We start from the raw sequence: 20,619 nt of genomic DNA, 5'->3' as shown, positions 1-20,619 counted from the left end.
TTCAGCCTCAGCTATCTAAAGCCCAAAAAGGTCATAGGCACGTGTTTCTGTCTTTAATTAGGTACAGAAATAGGCATATGTTTGAGGGTACCTACGGTGTTATGCAGAGAAAAATATTCAAGTGAATGGATATATGTGTACAAAAGTCTCATTGCATGGATGATGAAAACTGGGACACATTACTGGGCAGTGCTAATATGGAAAAGTGCAATGAACTGTGCAGTAATCATGGTGTTAAAAAAAAAAAGCATAAAGACAAACTAGTGTAAATCAGAATACTGGATATGAAGAGGTGAGATTTTCTCTTTGCTGAAATAAGTCACTGATGGATAAAAACATTCAGTTCAGATTACCTGTGCAAGCTTTTGTGCTGATGAGAAGTATCTAGATATACTCGGAATGAGTTGACCTAAGTAACGGTCATTAAGGGTGTAGCGTTTCACCAGCCATTCCCAATTTGACCTAAAAATAAAGCAATTTATCTAATGACAAGCAGAGTTCATAATTATTTCAGTAATACAGTATCATCAATGCATTTTAACTCTTCTGGATTTGATGTACTTTGTTGATTCATTTCTCACCTAACCCAATCCCAGACCAGGTCAGTACCAGCAGGGTTACTTGAGATATACTGTAAGACATGAAGGAAGTTTTGGGAGCGTACATTCTTCTCATCCTTAGCCAGTTCTATGTACCTTTAAACGAAAGATAAATCAAAGTAAACGAATGTTAATTCAATCTAGTCATCCACATCTTCAAGAAGGGGATCTGTCTATGGTCAAACCTGGGCCAAAATTAAGATACAATGATGAATGTAATACACAATGCAGGTAATTACAGATTGACTATGATGAATTAACTTCCTCTGAGAGAGTAAAGTACCACAAACTACAATTATGTGCCGCTGTTTTCATGAGTCCAATGAACTAAAAAAAGGTAAAAAATGGAAAGTTTTTTAATCTCTTGATGCAAGACCTTAAATAGAAAAAAAAATCATAAAAAAGGAGTCAGAGTTATAGCAAAAGGTATGGCAAGAAGAGAGAAGGTAGTGAAAGCCCTGTCATAAACAAAGTGAGTCAAAGCTGCAGGAGGATGGGACTGTCTGACATTTGCAGACCTAAAGTGTGGTGGTGCCTGAGGACTGGAAAAAATGCAAGTACATTTATGCTGTTTCTTTTCTTTCATACTATTCGTCATTTCCCGCATTAGCGAGGTAGCGTTACGAACAGAGGACTGGGCCTTTGAGGGAATATCCTCACCTGGCCCCTTCTCTGTTCCTTCTTCTGGAAAATCAAAAACATAATGAGGGGAGGATTTCCAGCCCCCCCGCTCCCTTCCCTTTTAGTCGCCTTCTATGACACGCAGGGAATATGTGGGAAGCATTCTTTCTCCCCTATCCCTATTTATCCCATTTATGCTGTACAACAGCATAAATGTAAACTCTTGTGGAGAATCCAACAGCAAAGGTTAAAACTGTGAATAACTGTGAGGAGACTAAAGTGAATGTGAAAGACATGACCAACAAGCTTGACTTGACTACCTAGGGGCTACTGTTTCCACTGAAGAAAGATTAGAAACACACAACTATTAATATGTGAAAGAAATGGTTCATAACCCATAACTCTAAGGGGTTAATATTATCCCCAATCATAAAAGTCCTGGTGCTTTCTAGGATATCTTTCCAGAAGCTCCAGCAACCCAAGGATGTATTACTTTCAGTGGTAGGGAAATCTGGACTCCTTCAGAGTGAGTAGTGCTATGTACTCCTAATGAAATTGATCATGATGCTAATACTTACACCCTGACAAAAGAGAAATGAGCACAGAACAATCAAAGTACTCCATATATAAATCTTTACTTCATTTAACTGAAGATATCACATCATTCAGCGTGATGTAGATCACCGTATGAAATGTACTGCAACTCATGAGTTGGCATACTTATTCACAAATGTTTAGCCTTAACTAGACTTCCACCTTGCCTTTTAATGAAAAGTGAGAAAGACCTCATGTCAGCTGAGTGATTGGGTTGTGATGCTCAGTGATTGGTAATATGGCTTAATAGGTGATTACACAATTACTTTCCTGCTGACTTTTTTGGAATGCCCTCAGAACATATAGTTAGGATTTTCGTATGCAACAAATAAGACTGTGGTATAATTTTATGTATTCTTCTCCCTTTCCTAGGTTAATCTGATGGCTCACAAGAGAAGTACGTGAATGTAGAGGGAAAGGAAGGAAGTTAGCTTACAAAAGCTGCTTGTTCTTGTTTATTTTTTGTCTTTTAATAATGTACCTCTTTAACAATAATGGAACTTGTGAAAGAATTATGACAGAGAGAGTAAATTTAGTTAATTCTAAAATATAATGATATAATGATTGCAAACACTTTATCTATAAACAATAATCATACTACAAAATAGCCAATGATAATGCTCACCTCTGTAGAATGCTTGTGACTTGAGAACTTGCCATGCCATAGAAAAGATTGTCCTGTTCGGTAGCACTCTGTTCAACCAATGACCTCTGCCACATAACTTCCCACTTCTCTTGTGATCCTCCTTGCACTAAGCCCCAACGATACACCTAGTCATAATGAAAATCATAATGCATGACCAAAATACGTTTATGGAACAATTCTATAGAAGCTGTTGCCTACACATATATCAAGCAGACATTTCACATGAATAAACCTTCACTCTATGATAATTCTACTTGCACTGCATATCTAACAATTACTTAAAGGGGTGCCAACAAAACAGAAATATATACAAATGGATCACCTTTGTGTGTGAGGTAAGCTTTATCTGGGTATATAACTTTCCTTATTATTGGTAAACTAGTCAGGGCATGGTACCTTATGCCTTAGGGTTAGTCCTCACCTCTCCTACCATGACTCAGAGTTACAAGGTAATCTCAACTTAAGCAGAAGTCAAGCAGTCCAACAGTAACAACAAGAGTTCTGTATCCATACGACAATTAAAGCCACAATGAGGCTACATGCAGGAATGATCCCTGAGGTATTACAGAGGCTCTCTGATCAGATACCCATCAACTTGATCACCTTTGTATATCAGTGATACACTAGCTGTAGGCATGTGACCTTAGGCCTCTGGATCCATCTCTGCCTTCCTTACCAATGACATGGATTATGAGGTGATCTCAACATCAATGGCTATTGAGCAGTCACTCCAGAAACAGCAATGAAAAGAATAAAATTCATGTAGAGAGCTAACTGGTGGACAGTCTTAGTGAGAAGTAAATCTCTCAACTAGGTGAATCAGTGTTCCAACCACTTATAACACTGTATGGTATTGCTGATGGCTTTGCGTGTAAATATCAAGGTGTCTGCACAATACCACTAACAGAAAAACTTGTAAGTAAAACAGTACAATATACAAAACTATAACAGTCTTACTATAGGAATGAATTGTACATTGAAAGGAAAAAAAGAATGAAACACACACACGGTGGAAGGATGAAGTGAAAAAGATTTTGTGTGATCAGAGCCTGAGCATGCAGGAGGGAGAGGGGTGTGCAAGGAATAGAGTGAATTGAAACGATATGGTTTACTGGGGTCAATGTGCTGTCAATGAACTGAACCAAGGCATGTGAAATGTCTGGGGTAAACCATGGAGAGGTCCGTGGGGCATGGATGTGAGCAGGGAGTTTTGGTTTCGGTGCATCAAACATGACAGCTAGAGAATGAGTGTGAACAAATGTGGCCTTTTTTTCTATTTTTCTGGCACTACCTTGTTGACGCAGGGGGTGGTGATACTGTTTCCTGTGCAGCAGGGTGGCGCCGGGAATAGATGAAGGCAAGCGAGTATGGATACGTACATGTGTATATATGTATATGTCTGTGTATGTATATGTATATGATGATATGTATATGTACAAGTATGAGTGTGTATGTATATATGTGTATATATGAGTGGATGGGTCTTTCTTCGTCTGTTTTTTTGGCACTTACTTGCTGACACAGGAAACCGCGATCAAGTATAATAATCAATTAAATAAACATGCAAGATATTCGCAAGTCTGACCATATCAAAGCACACTTTAAGGTCAGTGCATACTGTGACAACAAAGCGCTTAATTTGTTTTGGAAACTAGAAGATAAAGATTTGACCAGTCTGAAGCCAGGAACAAAGGTGAAGACACAGAAGGTGATGCCAAAATTTGGAAAGTCAAGGCCAACTATGCCAGCTGCAAAGCAATAATGAGAATGGCTAGAAGCTTCACACCCTTACCTCTGTATCAAATCATCAAAGACCTGGATAGGTCACTGGGTCTTTGTGAACAAGCATTTGCCAACCTCATATGCTATGTTAGTAAATTCTTATGGATACACATTTTGGAGAATAAAGTTATGTTTTAATCCTCCTTAGTGAGTAGGTTTTCTGTAAGGGTATATGCTGTTGTCCATAAACGAGAAATTAAGAGGCATATATGATATTGTATATCATTAATAGTTTCTCTTGGGGTGGAGTAGCATCGGAAATGGATGATGGCAAACAAGTATGACAGTGTGTACATGCGTACATATGTGTATGTATAAGTATGTGTACGTGCATATATGTATATATACATGTTTATGTGTAAGTATTTATATATATCTATTATCATTATTATTTTGCTTTGTCGCTGTCTTCCGCATTTGCAAGGTAGCGCATATATATATATATATATATATATATATATATATATATATATATATATATATATATATATATATATATATATATATATATATATATATATATATATATATATTTTTGCTTTGTCGCTGTTTCCCGTGTTTGCGAGGTAGCGCAAGGAAACAGACGAAAGAAATGGCCCAACCCACCCCCATACACATGTATATACATACGTCCACACACGCAAATATACATACCTACACAGCTTTCCATGGTTTACCCCAGTCGCTTCACATGCCCTGATTCAATTCACTGACAGCACGTCAACCCCAGTATACCACATCGATCCAATGCACTTTATTCCTTGCCCGCCTTTCACCCTCCTGCATGTTCAGGCCCCGATCACACAAAATCTTTTTCACTCCATCTTTCCACCTCCAATTTGGTCTCCCACTTCTCCTCGTTCCCTCCACCTCCGACACATATATCCTCTTGGTCAATCTTTCCTCACTCATTCTCTCCATGTGCCCAAACCATTTCAAACACCCTCTTCTGCTCTCTCAACCACGCTCTTTTTATTTCCACACATCTCTCTTACCCTTACATTACTTACTCGATCAAACCACCTCACACCACACATTGTCCTCAAACATCTCATTTCCAGCACATCCATCCTCCTGCGCACAACTCTATCCATAGCCCACGCCTCGCAACCATACAACATTGTTGGAACCACTATTCCTTCAAACATACCCATTTTTGCTTTCCGAGATAATGTTCTCGACTTCCACACATTCTTCAAGGCTCCCAGGATTTTCGCCCCCTCCCCCACCCTATGATCCACTTCCGCTTCCATGGTTCCATCCACTGCCAGATCCACTCCCAGATATCTAAAACACTTTACTTCCTCCAGTTTTTCTCCATTCAAACTTACCTCCCAATTGACTTGACCCTCAACCCTACTGTACCTAATAACCTTGCTCTTATTCACATTTACTCTTAACTTTCTTCTTTCACACACTTTACCAAACTCAGTCACCAGCTTCTGCAGTTTCTCACATGAATCAGCCACCAGCGCTGTATCATCAGCGAACAACAACTGACTCACTTCCCAAGCTCTCTCATCCACAACAGACTTCATACTTGCCCCTCTTTCCAAAACTCTTGCATTCACCTCCCTAACAACCCCATCCATAAACAAATTAAACAACCATGGAGACATCACACACCCCTGCCGCAAACCTACATTCACTGAGAACCAATCACTTTCCTCTCTTCCTACACGTACACATGCCTTACATCCTCGATAAAAACTTTTCACTGCTTCTAACAACTTGCCTCCCACACCATATATTCTTAATACCTTCCACAGAGCATCTCTATCAACTCTATCATATGCCTTCTCCAGATCCATAAATGCTACATACAAATCCATTTGCTTTTCTAAGTATTTCTCACATACATTCTTCAAAGCAAACACCTGATCCACACATCCTCTACCACTTCTGAAACCACACTGCTCTTCCCCAATCTGATGCTCTGTACATGCCTTCACCCTCTCAATCAATACCCTCCCATATAATTTACCAGGAATACTCAACAAACTTATACCTCTGTAATTTGAGCACTCACTCTTATATATATATATATATATATATATATGTCTGTGTATGTAAATGTATGTATATACATGTGTATGTGGGTGGGTTGGGCCATTCTTTTGTCTGTTTCCTTGCACTACCTCGCTATATACATATGTACATGCACCACTGTGACCTCTTGCAACATGCACCTGTCCGAGTGCATATATGTATGTACATGTACATGTGTATGCATGTATGTGTATATGTATGTGAGTGGATGTGCGTTTCTTTGTCTATTTCCTGGCACTATCTCACTATTGCGGGAAACAGCAATCATGTAGGAAAAAAAAAAATACAATATTGTACTGTGAGAGCCAATTATCACACTATCAGGTGTGAGGGGTTGAGGAAATAGCATACTTCACTCATCCTACTTAAAATGGGAACAGAATCAAAATCAATATGAAACATAACTTCAGTACAACATTTATCATCTCTTTAACTTAAACTTCATCAGAGGAACTAACCTGTCTACGAGTACCAACAGGAAGAGAGTACATATCATCGACAATCCATCTATGTAGCTCAGTAGCTGCTTCCTGTAAGCAAGCTGAACTGCCACTTGCACAAGCCAGGGATACAACATCAATTCGCAGTAACCTAGTCGGAGTTTTAATAAAGTAAGAATGAAAAAACAAAGTATAACAAAAAAAATTAGTTTACAAAATGGTCTACTGATCAATAGCTAATGTTTATTTATGTCATTTCACAACTGTTATGTACCCAAGGATGAAGGGTTACTTTTTACAAAAGCTTCAAAGCAACTTAGACATTTAATGGTGGAATGTCTCAGTTTTATATTCAACAATTTTAGGTAAGAGAGGTTGAGCCCTCCCAGTATCTCTAGATGAACAAGGTATGTATAGTGAACAGACAACTTCATAGAAATGTTTATGATAGCTATCAATTTGTGACACTGTTTTTAGTCTTATATTTCCTTTTGTTTTAACATGTCTTTATTCATAAGTGACTACTCTGTAAAATCATATAAACTGCATAGTAAATATATTGTTATGCAATTCATATGATAGCTATCACAAATTGATAGCTATCATAAATATTTATATGAAGTTGTCTGTTCGTTACACATACCTTGTTCATCTAGAGATACAAGGAGGGTTCAACCTCTCTTGCCTAAAACTGTTGAATGTAAAATTGAGACACATTCCACCATTAATGCAAATAAGATGAGATGTGCACTATTGTTAGTGTGTACAAGTTTACAATCCAGTAAATAACAACTTGGATTGTTTTTTTTTATCTAACATTATTATCTTCACATGTATTTGTTTGTAAGTACTATATACTATCAACACAAATAGTATATCATCCTAAAATCACCATTACAAAGTGAGTGTTGATTGTCACTATAAATACTTATACACACACTTAAATTTTCATGCTTTTTGGTAATACAGAATATATTCTTATAAATGTATTCTTAAATATTCATTCTCTATAAAAGGCAGCATGCAATCCATCTCTTAAATTGCTCTCATCATCATCTGACCATCCTTAAAGGACTGCTTCTCTGATCACATAATGATCTACCTTTTCCTACTACTGTTCAAATATCCAGCTGACCTATTGTACAATTACAGCCTATAGAGGTCTCTTCCATTACTAGAAAGATATGGGAAAAAATTCTGCCCACCTTAGTACCCCTACAACCACCCTTATCAAGTGCACGGCTGTTGACCTGAGGTTGCGCATACACGGTGACCCCATGGAAATTACTTAGATTGTGGATGGATGACCTTAGTGATGAGGAGGAGCACTTATGATATGAATCCATTGGTGAGGAGAGTGAAGAAGAATAGCATGAGAAACGAGAAGAAATAAGTGAGTGAGAGAGTGATTTAAGTGCGGTCATAAAACGTAGAGGGAGACTAGCACAGGAGGTTAATGCCATCACTCTTGAAAACCTGATAGTGGTAGCCATGACTAAGGCAGAATGAAAGCCAAAGAAGTTGTGTCACAATTCTTTCTAGAACCAATTCCATATGCACATTGCAATGTAAGAACAGAGCAAAAAAGAACATCAGCCGACACCTGGCATTAGGAGTTTGACACTGTTTTGATTATTGGTGAGTGCTTCTGAGCTTTCTCTCCCAGTATAAGTACTAAAAACAACACAGTGATGAAAATGTATATAAAGTGTAGCATTCAAATTACATAAAGTTTATGGGGCACATAAAAGTATAGGGTATGAAATCTTTACAATAGAATAACTCAGTGTAAATATCATTCATCTAATCATATTTACCATATTTACCTTGTTTGAGTGAGAAATTAGTGTAAAGTGCACCAGAAAGTGAAGAAACACAAACCAGACCACCATGTCCACCCTTCTTATCATTACATGTTGAAAAATTATACAGCAGATATATTGGTGCCACACCTTAGTGCATGTTACTCCTACTGGAGAATGCAAAAACAAAGATAGATACATAATGCCTTTGTGTATTTTCATGCAGAGAATGTATATAAAAGTGCACTGTACATAATTAAGTAACGATCTCAATGTATATAAGAGTAAAGAGTAGGAAAACTATATAAAAGTTAGCTTCTGTAAATATCATTCGTCATTTTCACCAATGACTCTATGGCTTTGTTAGAAGTCAGTGTGAGGTGTGAACAAAGTGATAGGAAACAAACCAGACCATCATGTCTACATATCACATCAAACATGCTAGAGCCAGGCTCTACTGTGTCGTATTTCTACTCTCCCATGTCAAAACAAAGATGGGTACATGATATTTTTGTGCATCTTTATGCTTACTTCATGTATTTTTTATAATTCTACATGAAAATTCATAATCTCAAAAAAAGATGAAACAACTACTTTTTTCATAAAAAATGGTTGAACATGGGAGTAAAAACTTCAGTTTAAGAATCAGCTGACGGATGACATCAATCAATGTGCTCTTACAAAAAAATGGCCGACATCAATTATGTGCTAATTTTTCACCCATTTAGATATCCAGTCAACTTCACATACAGTTAGTAGCTTATAGAGGCCTCTTCCACTGCTCCTCAGTACTCCTGCAACAATCATTATAAGTGCATGGCTCCACTTGAAGGTAATGCATACAAGGTGACCCAGTGGAAAATATGTACAGACTTAAGTTATCAGGAAGAACACTTGTTACTTGCATCAGCTGGTGAGGAAAAAAAATGAAAATAACATGAGAAATGTGAAAAAGTAAGTGACATTGATAACTTTTTGTGGGTTTATGTAAGGAGAAGGGAAACCTATAAGGAAAGTGATAATTGAAACACCACAGATCATAACTTCCTTCCAGGGTCTTTGAGGTAAAAATACTTGCTGACATTGCAAAATATGAGTATTATTCTTCCAAGCCATGGAAATGAACCACTTACCAGTGCATTCAGAAAACTCACTTTTGCAAATGATCTCCTTCATCTGCCCACCCAAGCGAAGTATACATGGGCTCCACCAGTCTGGATACATAATCCTATGAGTTCAATAACACATTAGAAAGATGATGTGCTATAAAAAATTGTTCTTTTTTGCATTAAAACAAGTGTTGCATTATGAACCTACTCTGTCAGTTTTATGTTTGAAATTCCCAACCAAAACATCTTTTGGAGCCACACCACATGTGAAAAGGATCACACTAACATCAGGGTTTAACTATACCTATAACTTTGATTCCCATTCCCTCCAGGAACTCCCATTAAGGGGGGTGGCAATGGCAGAACAGTCACCATCTATCCAGGGTTCTTTCATGCTTCCCTCCCACACACCATTCCATATATTCTTATGCCATTTCTCTCCCTTCAGTAGTCTTCCACTCTATTTTCCCATGTCAAAGGTGGTCTTCCTCTCACACTTATCCCTTTAATTACTATCATACACTCTCCTTGTAAACTCCCTGTCTTGCATTCTTTCCACATGCCCAAACCACCTCAAAGTATTAAGTTTCATCCACTCTTTCAATCCACAATTCATTCTTTTGGCATTCCCTGCCATATCAAATCTCTTATAAATCCCCTCATTACTTTCTTCATTCCACCAAATCATACCAAAAGCTCCTCCCAGTAATTCATTTCCACAGCCTGGATTCTTGATACCTGTGACTAATCCCATGACCATATCCATGGTCAATCTCATCTAATATTCTGAAGATGTGGTTTGTGAAGCCTTCGTGAAATCCTAACATTTCATAAAGCCTATCTACTCATCCTTTGCTACTATGCCATTTTGGATTTCCTTAATGCTTTCTTTATGCCTGAATAAAAAAAAATTCATATACTAAAGAAATAAGCATGAGTTCTAAAGACTCACTTTTTAGCTGGACAGGTTGAGCTTAGGATGTCTGACTCTTAGCCCCTGTTAGGCCTGGATTTGAAGAATATATCATACATTGTAGAACAATCCATACCATACAATAGGGTACAGTTAGTACATACTGCCATTCAACTAACTGCGCTATGTGAAAACACTTCTACCATTCTAATAAGCAGTTGGAATGTATTTCAAATGCTTATAAAAAACACTCCAGGGGTGGGTGTGACAACATGCATATCATGATACTGATTCATCTGTACTAAGAAATAAGCATATCTGAAATGAACACCTCTTTTCTGAGCCTGTCAGTTAACCAAGGATACTAGGGGTTACATGGTATTGTAACAGCATAGTCGAGTACACTCAACCATCCTTTTTCCCTTGATAAAAGTCTTAGTCACTGTAGATAGACAACAATGGAAGATGGTACATAAAGAAGGGAGGGAGACAGAAGACCTAAAAATGAAGGAATAGAGAAAAAGTGAGTTGGAGAGAGAGTCAAAGAGCAAGGGAAGGAGGGGGAAGAGTAGAGATGTTGATGAAGTAGAAATAGGAAGGATCTGTAATTATTTATAAGTATTTCCAAGGAAGTCAAGCCAAAAGGCAGGGCTAGTGGGTACAGCTCATTGCTGGAAAATATAGTTTCAAAAAACAAGTTGTGTGGGCTAAGTGTTGTCACATGTCATGCATGAAGTGCAGATAGTTTGTTTATGGACTGAGAGCCAAAAATCTTGTGTGGGTAAAGCAGAGAGAAAAGACATCTCAATTGCCCAAAGGAGTGACACTTGAAAATTACTGAAGTGGCTCACTGCACAGCTATCATGAACCCTCCTCATGCCAAAGCACATAGTACCAGTAACATACCTCCCTGGTTGGTGGCCATCTACTATCTATCAATCTATCAATATTTCTGATACCTGTTCCATTTGGAACTCCCTCAAAGGGGTGGCCACGGCAATAGAGTCATCATAACAAGTGAACTCCAGAGCCGCTTCTTAGCTTTCAGTGTGCCTTACCCTTAACAGACCACTGGCAGAGGGCAACTCTAGTGCAGTGTTTGCTGAAGCTCCTATCTAATGTTCCTACTGACTACTTCTATCTACTGCTACTACCATTTCCCTAAAAGGCAAGGCTAGAGCATAGTGCTCACTGCAGGTAAAACTAGAGTTATGAAGAATGAGCTGTGTGAGTTAAGTGTCGTCAAGTGTTACATATGACAAGGCGAGATTGTACTTTTGTGGACAGATTGCCAGTAGTCCACGTGTTAAGGAGGCAGAAAGAAACGACAGTTACCTGGGTCAGAAGAGTGCAACTTGACATTCACTGCAGCGCTGGCTCATTAAGCATATGTCACTAGCTCTCCCAATACCCAGGTGGGGAGTACTGGTTATATACCTTCCTAGTCATTGGCTGCCTACCAACTACTACTACCTACCAAAATGAAGGGGATGGACAAGAAAGGCAGCAATAAGAAGAGAAAAGAGGAAAAGAAAGAACTGAGGGAACTATGGGTAAGAGGGAAGAGATGAAATTGAAAGTACACAGGAAGTACTGTGCCTATCTAAACGAGTCAGTGATGAGATTTTGCCAGGAGACAGCTAGTATGCAGTAATCACTATATGTAAAGTACTGTTATTCTCAGTGGCAATGGATACAGCAAAATTTTCTATTGAGAATTCTGGAGCTGCTTTCAGCCATTTGTTCTCTTTTAAAGGTTTCTATACTCATTCCTTACATGTGTGAGCAATGCATTAAAGTTTTTTCGTTTTTCTTGTTAGATTTTTGTAAATTTTTGTGCGGCACCTTTTGGTTTTGCTACATGTTATCCCTGCTTTCCCAGCATAAATGGTTCAATCAATTATTATTCAATACTTCTTGCTTCTATACAATAAGGGGAAGGTTTCTAGCTTTTTGTTCCTATCTCTCTTAACAGCTATCTACAAAATGTAAGTCATACATGGAAAGTACTCTTCCTCTCCTATCTCCAGGGAACAGACTAATACTACTGCTACTACTACTAATAATAATAGTAATGATAATAATAATAATAATAATAATAATAATAATAATAATAATAATAACAATAATATTTTTTTTTTTTTTTTTTTTTTTTGCTTTGTCGCTGTCTCCCGCGTTTGCGAGGTAGCGCAGGGAAACAGATGAAAGAAATGGCCCAACCCACCCCCATACACATGTATATACATACGTCCACACACGCAAATATACATACCTACACAGCTTTCCATGGTTTACCCCAGACACTTCACATGCCCTGATTCAATCCACTGACAGCACGTCAACGCCTGTATACTACATCGATCCAATTCACTCTATTCCTTGCCCTCCTTTCACCCTCCTGCATGTTCAGGCCCCGATCACACAAAATCTTTTTCACTCCATCTTTCCACCTCCAATCTGGTCTCCCACTTCTCCTCGTTCCCTCCACCTCCGACACATATATCCTCTTGGTCAATCTTTCCTCACTCATTCTCTCCATGTGCCCAAACCATTTCAAAACACCCTCTTCTGCTCTCTCAACCACGCTCTTTTTATTTCCACACATCTCTCTTACCCTTACGTTACTTACTCGATCAAACCACCTCACACCACACATTGTCCTCAAACATCTCATTTCCAGCACATCCATCCTCCTGCGCACAACTCTATCCATAGCCCACGCCTCGCAACCATACAACATTTTTGGAACCACTATTCCTTCAAACATACCCATTTTTGCTTTCCGAGATAATGTTCTCGACTTCCACACATTCTTCAAGGCTCCCAGAATTTTCGCCCCCTCCCCCACCCTATGATCCACTTCCGCTTCCATGGTTCTATCCGCTGCCAGATCCACTCCCAGATATCTAAAACACTTTACTTCCTCCAGTTTTTCTCCATTCAAACTTACCTCCCAATTGACTTGACCCTCAACCCTACTGTACCTAATTACCTTGCTCTTATTCACATTTACTCTTAACTTTCTTCTTTCACACACTTTACTAAACTCAGTCACCAGCTTCTGCAGTTTCTCACATGAATCAGCCACCAGCGCTGTATCATCAGCAAACAACAACTGACTCACTTCCCAAGCTCTCTCATCCCCAACAGACTTCATACTTGCCCCTCTTTCCAAAACTCTTGCATTCACCTCCCTAACAACCCCATCCATAAACAAATTAAACAACCGTGGAGACATCACACACCCCTGCCGCAAACCTACATTCACTGAGAACCAATCACTTTCCTCTCTTCCTACACATACACATGCCTTACATCCTCGATATATATATATATATATATATATATATATATATACATACATATATATATATATATACATATATATATATATATATACATACATATATATATATACATATATATATATATATATATACATATATACACATATATACATGTATATATATATATATATATATATATATATATATATTTTTTTTTTTTTTTTTTTTTTTTTTTTATACTTTGTCGCTGTCTCCCGCGTTTGCGAGGTAGCGCAAGGAAACAGACGAAAGAAATGGCCCAACCCCCCCCCATACAATAATAATAATAATAATAATAATAATAATTTATTTTTATTATCTTGTTTTGTCGCTGTCTCCCGCGTTTGCGAGGTAGCGCAAGGAAACAGACGAAAGAAATGGCCCAACCCACCCCCATACACATGTATATATACACACACGTCCACGCATGCAAATATACATACCTATACATCTCAATGTACACATATATATACAAACACAGACACATACATATATACCCATGCACACAATTCACACTGTCTGCCCCCATTCACTCCCATCGCCACCTCGCCACACATGGAATACCGTCCCCCTCCCCACTCATGTATGCGGGGTAGCGCTAGGAAAAGACAACAAAGGCCTCATTCGTTCACACTCAGTCTCTAGCTGTCATGCAATAATGCTCGAAACCACAGCTCCCTTTCCACATCCAGGCCCCACACAGCTTTCCATGGTTTACCCCAGACGCTTCACATGCCCTGATTCAATCCACTGACAGCACGTCAACCCCGGTATACCACATCGATCCAATTCACTCTATTCCTTGCCCGCCTTTCACCCTCCTGCATGTTCAGGCCCCGATCACTCAAAATCTTTTTCAATCCATCTTTCCACCTCCAATTTGGTCTCCCACTTCTCGTTCCCTCCACCTCCGACACATATATCCTCTTGGTCAATCTTTCCTCACTCATTCTCTCCACGTGCCCAAACCATTTCAAAACACCCTCTTCTGCTCTCTCAACCACGCTCTTTTTATTTCCACACATCTCTCTTACCCTTACATTACTTACTCGATCAAACCATCTCACACCACACATTGTCCTCAAACATCTCATTTCCAGCACATCCACCCTCCTGCGCACAACTCTATCCATAGCCCACGCCTCACAACCATACAACATTGTTGGAACCACTATTCCTTCAAACATACCCATTTTTGCTTTCCGAGATAACGTTCTCGACTTCCACACATTCTTCAATGCTCCCAGGATTTTCGCCCCCTCCCCCACCCAATGATCCACTTCCGCTTCCATGGTTCCATCCGCTGCCAGATCCACTCCCAGATATCTAAAACACTTTACTTCCTCCAGTTTTCCCCCATTCAAACTTACCTCCCAATTGACTTGACCCTTAACCCTACTGTACCTAATAACCTTGCTCTTATTCACATTTACTCTTAACTTTCTTCTTTCACACCCTTTACCAAACTCAGTCACCAGCTTCTGCAGTTTCTCACATGAATCAGCCACCAGCGCTGTATCATCAGCGAAAAACAACTGACTCACTTCCCAAGCTCTCTCATCCACAACAGACTTCATTCTTGCCCCTCTTTCCAAAACTCTTGCATTCACCTCCCTAACAACCCCATCCATAAACAAATTAAACAACCATGGAGACATCACACACCCCTGCTGCAAACCTACATTCACTGAGAACCAATCACTTTCCTCTCTTCCTACATGTACACATGCCTTACAACCTCGATAAAAACTTTTCACTGCTCCTAACAACTTGCCTCCCTCATCATATATTCTTAATACCTTCCACAGAGCATCTCTATCAACTCTATCATATGCCTTCTCCAGATCCATAAATGCTACATACAAATACATTTGCTCTTCTAAGTATACTCCCACAACAGGAGTTGTGGGAGTATGCGACAGAATGTAAGAAAGTAAATTCTCGATTAGTATGGGTAAAACTGAAAGTTGATGGAGAGAGATGGGTGATTATTGGTGCATATGCACCTGGGCATGAGAAGAAAGATCATGAGAGGCAAGTGTTTTGGGAGCAGCTGAATGAGTGTGTTAGTGGTTTTGATGCACGCGACCGGGTTATAGTGATGGGTGATTTGAATGCAAAGGTGAGTAATGTGGCAGTTGAGGGAATAATTGGTATACATGGGGTGTTCAGTGTTGTAAATGGAAATGGTGAAGAGCTTGTAGATTTATGTGCTGAAAAAGGACTGGTGATTGGGAATACCTGGTTTAAAAAGCGAGATATACATAAGTATACGTATGTAAGTAGGAGAGATGGCCAGAGAGCGTTATTGGATTACGTGTTAATTGACAGGCGCGCGAAAGAGAGACTTTTGGATGTAAATGTGCTGAGAGGTGCAACTGGAGGGATGTCTGATCATTATCTTGTGGAGGATAAGGTGAAGATTTGTATGGGTTTTCAGAAAAGAAGAGTGAATGTTGGGGTGAGGAGGGTGGTGGGAGTAAGTGAACTTGGGAAGGAGACTTGTGTGAGGAAGTACCATGAGAGACTGAGTACAGAATGGAAAAAGGTGAGAACAATGGAAGTAAGGGGAGTGGGGGAGGAATGGGATGTATTTAGGGAATCAGTGATGCTTGTGGCATGAGAAGCGTGGGAGGTGGGTTGATTAGAAAGGGTAGTGAGTGGTGGGATGAAGAAGTAAGATTATTAGTGAAAGAGAAGAGAGAGGCATTTGGACGATTTTTGCAGGGAAAAAATGCAATTGAGTGGGAGATGTATAAAAGAAAGAGACAGGTCAAGAGAAAGGTGCCATAGGTGAAAAAGAGGGCAAATGAGAGTTGGGGTGAGAGAGTATCATTAAATTTTAGGTTGAATAAAAAGATGTTTTGGAAGGAGGTAAATAAAGTGCGTAAGACAAGGGAGCAAATGGGAACTTCAGTGAAGGGCGCTAATGGGGAGGTGATAACAAGTAGTGGTGATGCGAGAAGGAGATGGAGTGAGTATTTTGAAGGTTTGTTGAATGTGTTTGATGATAGAGTGGCAGATATAGGGTGTCTTGGTCGAGGTGGTGTGCAAAGTGGGAGGGTTGGGGAAAATGATTTGGTAAACAGAGAAGAGGTAGTAAAAGCTTTGCGGAAGATGAAAGCCGGCAAGACAGCAGGTTTGGATGGTACTGCAGTGGAATTTATCAAAAAAGGGGGTGACTGTATTGTTGACTGGTTGGTAAGGTTATTTAATGTATGTATGACTCATGGTGAGGTGCCTGAGGATTGGTGGAATGCGTGCATAGTGCCATTGTACAAAGGCAAAGGGGATAAGAGTGAGTGCTCAAATTACAGAGGTATAAGTTTGTTGAGTATTCCTGGTAAATTATATGGGAGGGTATTGATTGAGAGAGTGAAGGCATGTACAGAGCATCAGATTGGGGAAGAGCAGTGTGGTTTCAGAAGTGGTAGAGGATGTGTGGATCAGCTGTTTGTTTTGAAGAATGTATGTGAGAAATACTTAGAAAAATAATAATAATAATAATAATAATAATAATAATAATAATAATAATAATAATAACTATCATTTGTTTATGGATGGGGTTGTTAGGGAGGTAAATGCAAGAGTTTTGGAAAGAGGGGCAAGAATGAAGTCTGTTGGGGATGAGAGAGCTTGGGAAGCGAGTCGGTTGTTGTTCGCTGATGACACAGCGCTGGTGGCTGATTCATGTGAGAAACTGCAGAAGCTGGTGACTGAGTTTGGTAAAGTGTGTGGAAGAAGAAAGTTAAGAGTAAATGTGAATAAGAGCAAGGTTATTAGGTACAGTAGGGTTGAGGGTCAAGTCAATTGGGAGGTGAGTTTGAATGGAGAAAAACTGGAGGAAGTGAAGTGTTTTAGATATCTGGGAGTGGATCTGGCAGCGGATGGAACCATGGAAGCGGAAGTGGATCATAGGGTGGGGGAGGGGGCAAAAATTCTGGGGGCCTTGAAGAATGTGTGGAAGTTGAGAACATTATCTCGGAAAGCAAAAATGGGTATGTTTGAAGGAATAGTGGTTCCAACAATGTTGTATGCTTGCGAGGCGTGGGCTATGGATAGAGTTGTGCGCAGGAGGATGGATGTCCTGGAAATGAGATGTTTGAGGACAATGTGTGGTGTGAGGTGGTTTGATCGAGTGAGTAACGTAAGGGTAAGAGAGATGTGTGGAAATAAAAAGAGCGTGGCTGAGAGAGCAGAAGAGGGTATTTTGAAGTGGTTTGGGCACATGGAGAGGATGAGTGAGGAAAGATTGACCAAGAGGATATATGTGTCGGAGGTGGAGGGAACAAGGAGAAGAGGGAGACCAAATTGGAGGTGGAAAGATGGAGTGAAAAGGATTTTGTGTGATCGGGGCCTGAACATGCAGGAGGGTGAAATGAGGGCAAGGAATAGAGTGAATTGGAGTGATGTGGTATACCGGGGCTGACGTGCTGTCAGTGGATTGAATCAAGGCATGTGAAGCGTCTGGGGTAAACCATGGAAAGCTGTGTAGGTATGTATATTTGCGTGTGTGGACGTATGTATATACATGTGTATGGGGGGGGGGGGTTGGGCCATTTCTTTCGTCTGTTTCCTTGCGCTACCTCGCAAACGCGGGAGACAGCGACAAAGTATAAAAAAAAAAAAAAAAAAAAAAAAAAAAAACTATCATTATTATTATCATCATAATATTTAAGTACATGAATAAGCAAATGATTCATAAGCTATCCACCATGTATAATACACAAAAACTAGAGAATGCTTCTTAAGTATGGTCATCATACTTAAGGAAGTACAAAAAACTAAGAGGTCTATAAGAGGGTAACGTGAATAGTATCTTATATCAGATATCTGAATTACAATGAGTGGCAAGAAGGCATAACTTTGTGTATCCTGAAAAAGAGAAGACTAAAGGGAGACGATCACAAACTTTCAAGTTTCTAAATTCATAGTATCAGAGTAGTGAACAAATGGAATATGCTGTGGTGGAACTTTTATTAATGAGAGTACTTAAAGGCTTAGAAAGTTGTGTTAATGAAAAGACAGTTAACTATATATAAGGGTATGCCATGAGTGTAGAACTCCTTCTGTGTACTGTAGAAATAGCTATTTACAACTTCCAGTCATGAATATTCCAAAAGATCTTAAAACTGTGGTCTCCCATCTACCACTTACTTTCACAACAAAAAATGTGCCTTAAGAGATACAAGTATGGAAGAAGGTAAAAGATTGGAAGCAGGAACAGATACGAAAGGGAAGGAAACAGGTGAAAAGAAAATATATACCTTACGAAATAATAAAGAAAAATCAGAAATACATTACACAGAATGGCTGATGAGCATTGGTTTCCATGAGCAATCTCTCCATGATGATGAGCTGAGAAGAAACAGAATCCCAGGGTACATAATCTGTCTCTGAGGACAGATTACGGCTGAAATCTAGTGCTACACAATAATCAACCAAGGCAGCATCAGCAAGAGCAAAGATATCGTTATAAAGGCTGGCTCGGTCTGCAGTGCCCAGAAGCTGAAAGTAGTGAGAATAAATCTTTTGATAAAAGGAAATGTAAAGAATTTTTATTATAGTCTATAACTAACTTACCCTGTACTTTAGCCCTTGGGCAGGTTTTCAGTAAACCCAGGCCTTTCTTTGGTCAAACTCAAGAGCTGATGAGTTGGTTAAGGTCGTATAAACAAGAAAATTAGACTATCACTTTTTGTAAACAATTGGTATCAAATCCATTACTGTACAATATCTTGTTAAGTGAATGTCAGAACATTTCCACAGGGGAATACCTGCTAGTACTGTATAATAATGTGTAACATTTGTCCTTCAAAATCTTTTGTAGGATTACAAAAATTACTCTCCAAACAAAATTTATTTTCTTTCACATTAATTCTACCCCTGAAGGAAGAGGGATGGTAAAATGGAAAATATACCTGTCATATAATATATTTTTTTTTTTTGCTTTGTCGCTGTCTCCCGCGTTTGCGAGGTAGCACAAGGAAACAGACGAAAGAAATGGCTCAATCCACCCCCATACACATGTATATACATACACGTCCACACACGCAAATATACATACCTACACAGCTTTCCATGGTTTACCCCAGACGCTTCACATGCCCTGATTCAATCCACTGACAGCACGTCAACCCCGATATACCACATCGATCCAATTCACTCTATTCCTAGCCCTCCTTTCACCCTCCTGCATGTTCAGGCCCCGATCACACACAAAAAAATCTTTTTCAATCCATCTTTCCACCTCCAATTTGGTCTCCCACTTCTCCTCGTTCCCTCCACCTCCGACACATATATCCTCTTGGTCAATCTTTCCTCACTCATTCTCTCCATGTGCCCAAACCATCTCAAAACACCCTCTTCTGCTCTCTCAACCACGCTCTTTTTATTTCCACACATCTCTCTTACCCTTACTTACTCGATCAAACCACCTCACACAACACATTGTCCTCAAACATCTCATTTCCAGCACATCCACCCTCCTGCGCACAACTCTATCCATAGCCCACGCCTCGCAACCATACAATATTGTTGGAACCACTATTCCTTCAAACATACCCATTTTTGCTTTCCGAGATAATGTTCTCGACTTCCACACATTCTTCAAGGCTCCCAGGATTTTCGCCCCCTCCCCCACCCAATGATCCACTTCCGCTTCCATGGTTCCATCCGCTGCCAGATCCACTCCCAGATATCTAAAACACTTTACTTCCTCCAGTTTTTCTCCATTCA

At 39.4% G+C, this 20,619-nt stretch overlaps 1 protein-coding gene across 10 annotated transcripts in view; it reads right to left on the bottom strand.

Annotated features, from left to right (window-relative positions):
* Window positions 1-20,619, bottom strand: part of LOC139760778 (glutamyl aminopeptidase-like) — a 57,383-nt gene that overhangs the window by 4,719 nt on the left and 32,045 nt on the right. For 9 of the 10 annotated variants that reach the window (XM_071684354.1, XM_071684345.1, XM_071684347.1 and 6 more), the window contains exons 14-19: window positions 19,186-19,389; window positions 9,688-9,761; window positions 6,750-6,882; window positions 2,440-2,585; window positions 582-695; window positions 354-462 (exon numbers count right to left, since the gene is read on the bottom strand). In XM_071684354.1, coding sequence (XP_071540455.1) covers window positions 354-462; window positions 582-695; window positions 2,440-2,585; window positions 6,750-6,882; window positions 9,688-9,761; window positions 19,186-19,389 — 780 coding nt within the window. The remainder of the gene's footprint in view (window positions 1-353; window positions 463-581; window positions 696-2,439; window positions 2,586-6,749; window positions 6,883-9,687; window positions 9,762-19,185; window positions 19,390-20,619) is intronic. The other variant, XM_071684355.1, reaches the window with a different exon arrangement.

This window comes from Panulirus ornatus, chromosome 38, assembly GCF_036320965.1.
Source record: "Panulirus ornatus isolate Po-2019 chromosome 38, ASM3632096v1, whole genome shotgun sequence".
In the NCBI taxonomy this organism is placed as follows: Eukaryota; Metazoa; Arthropoda; class Malacostraca; order Decapoda; family Palinuridae; genus Panulirus; species Panulirus ornatus.
The sequence above is the reverse complement of the archived record's forward strand: the minus strand, read 5'-3'. Positions and strand labels throughout refer to the sequence as shown.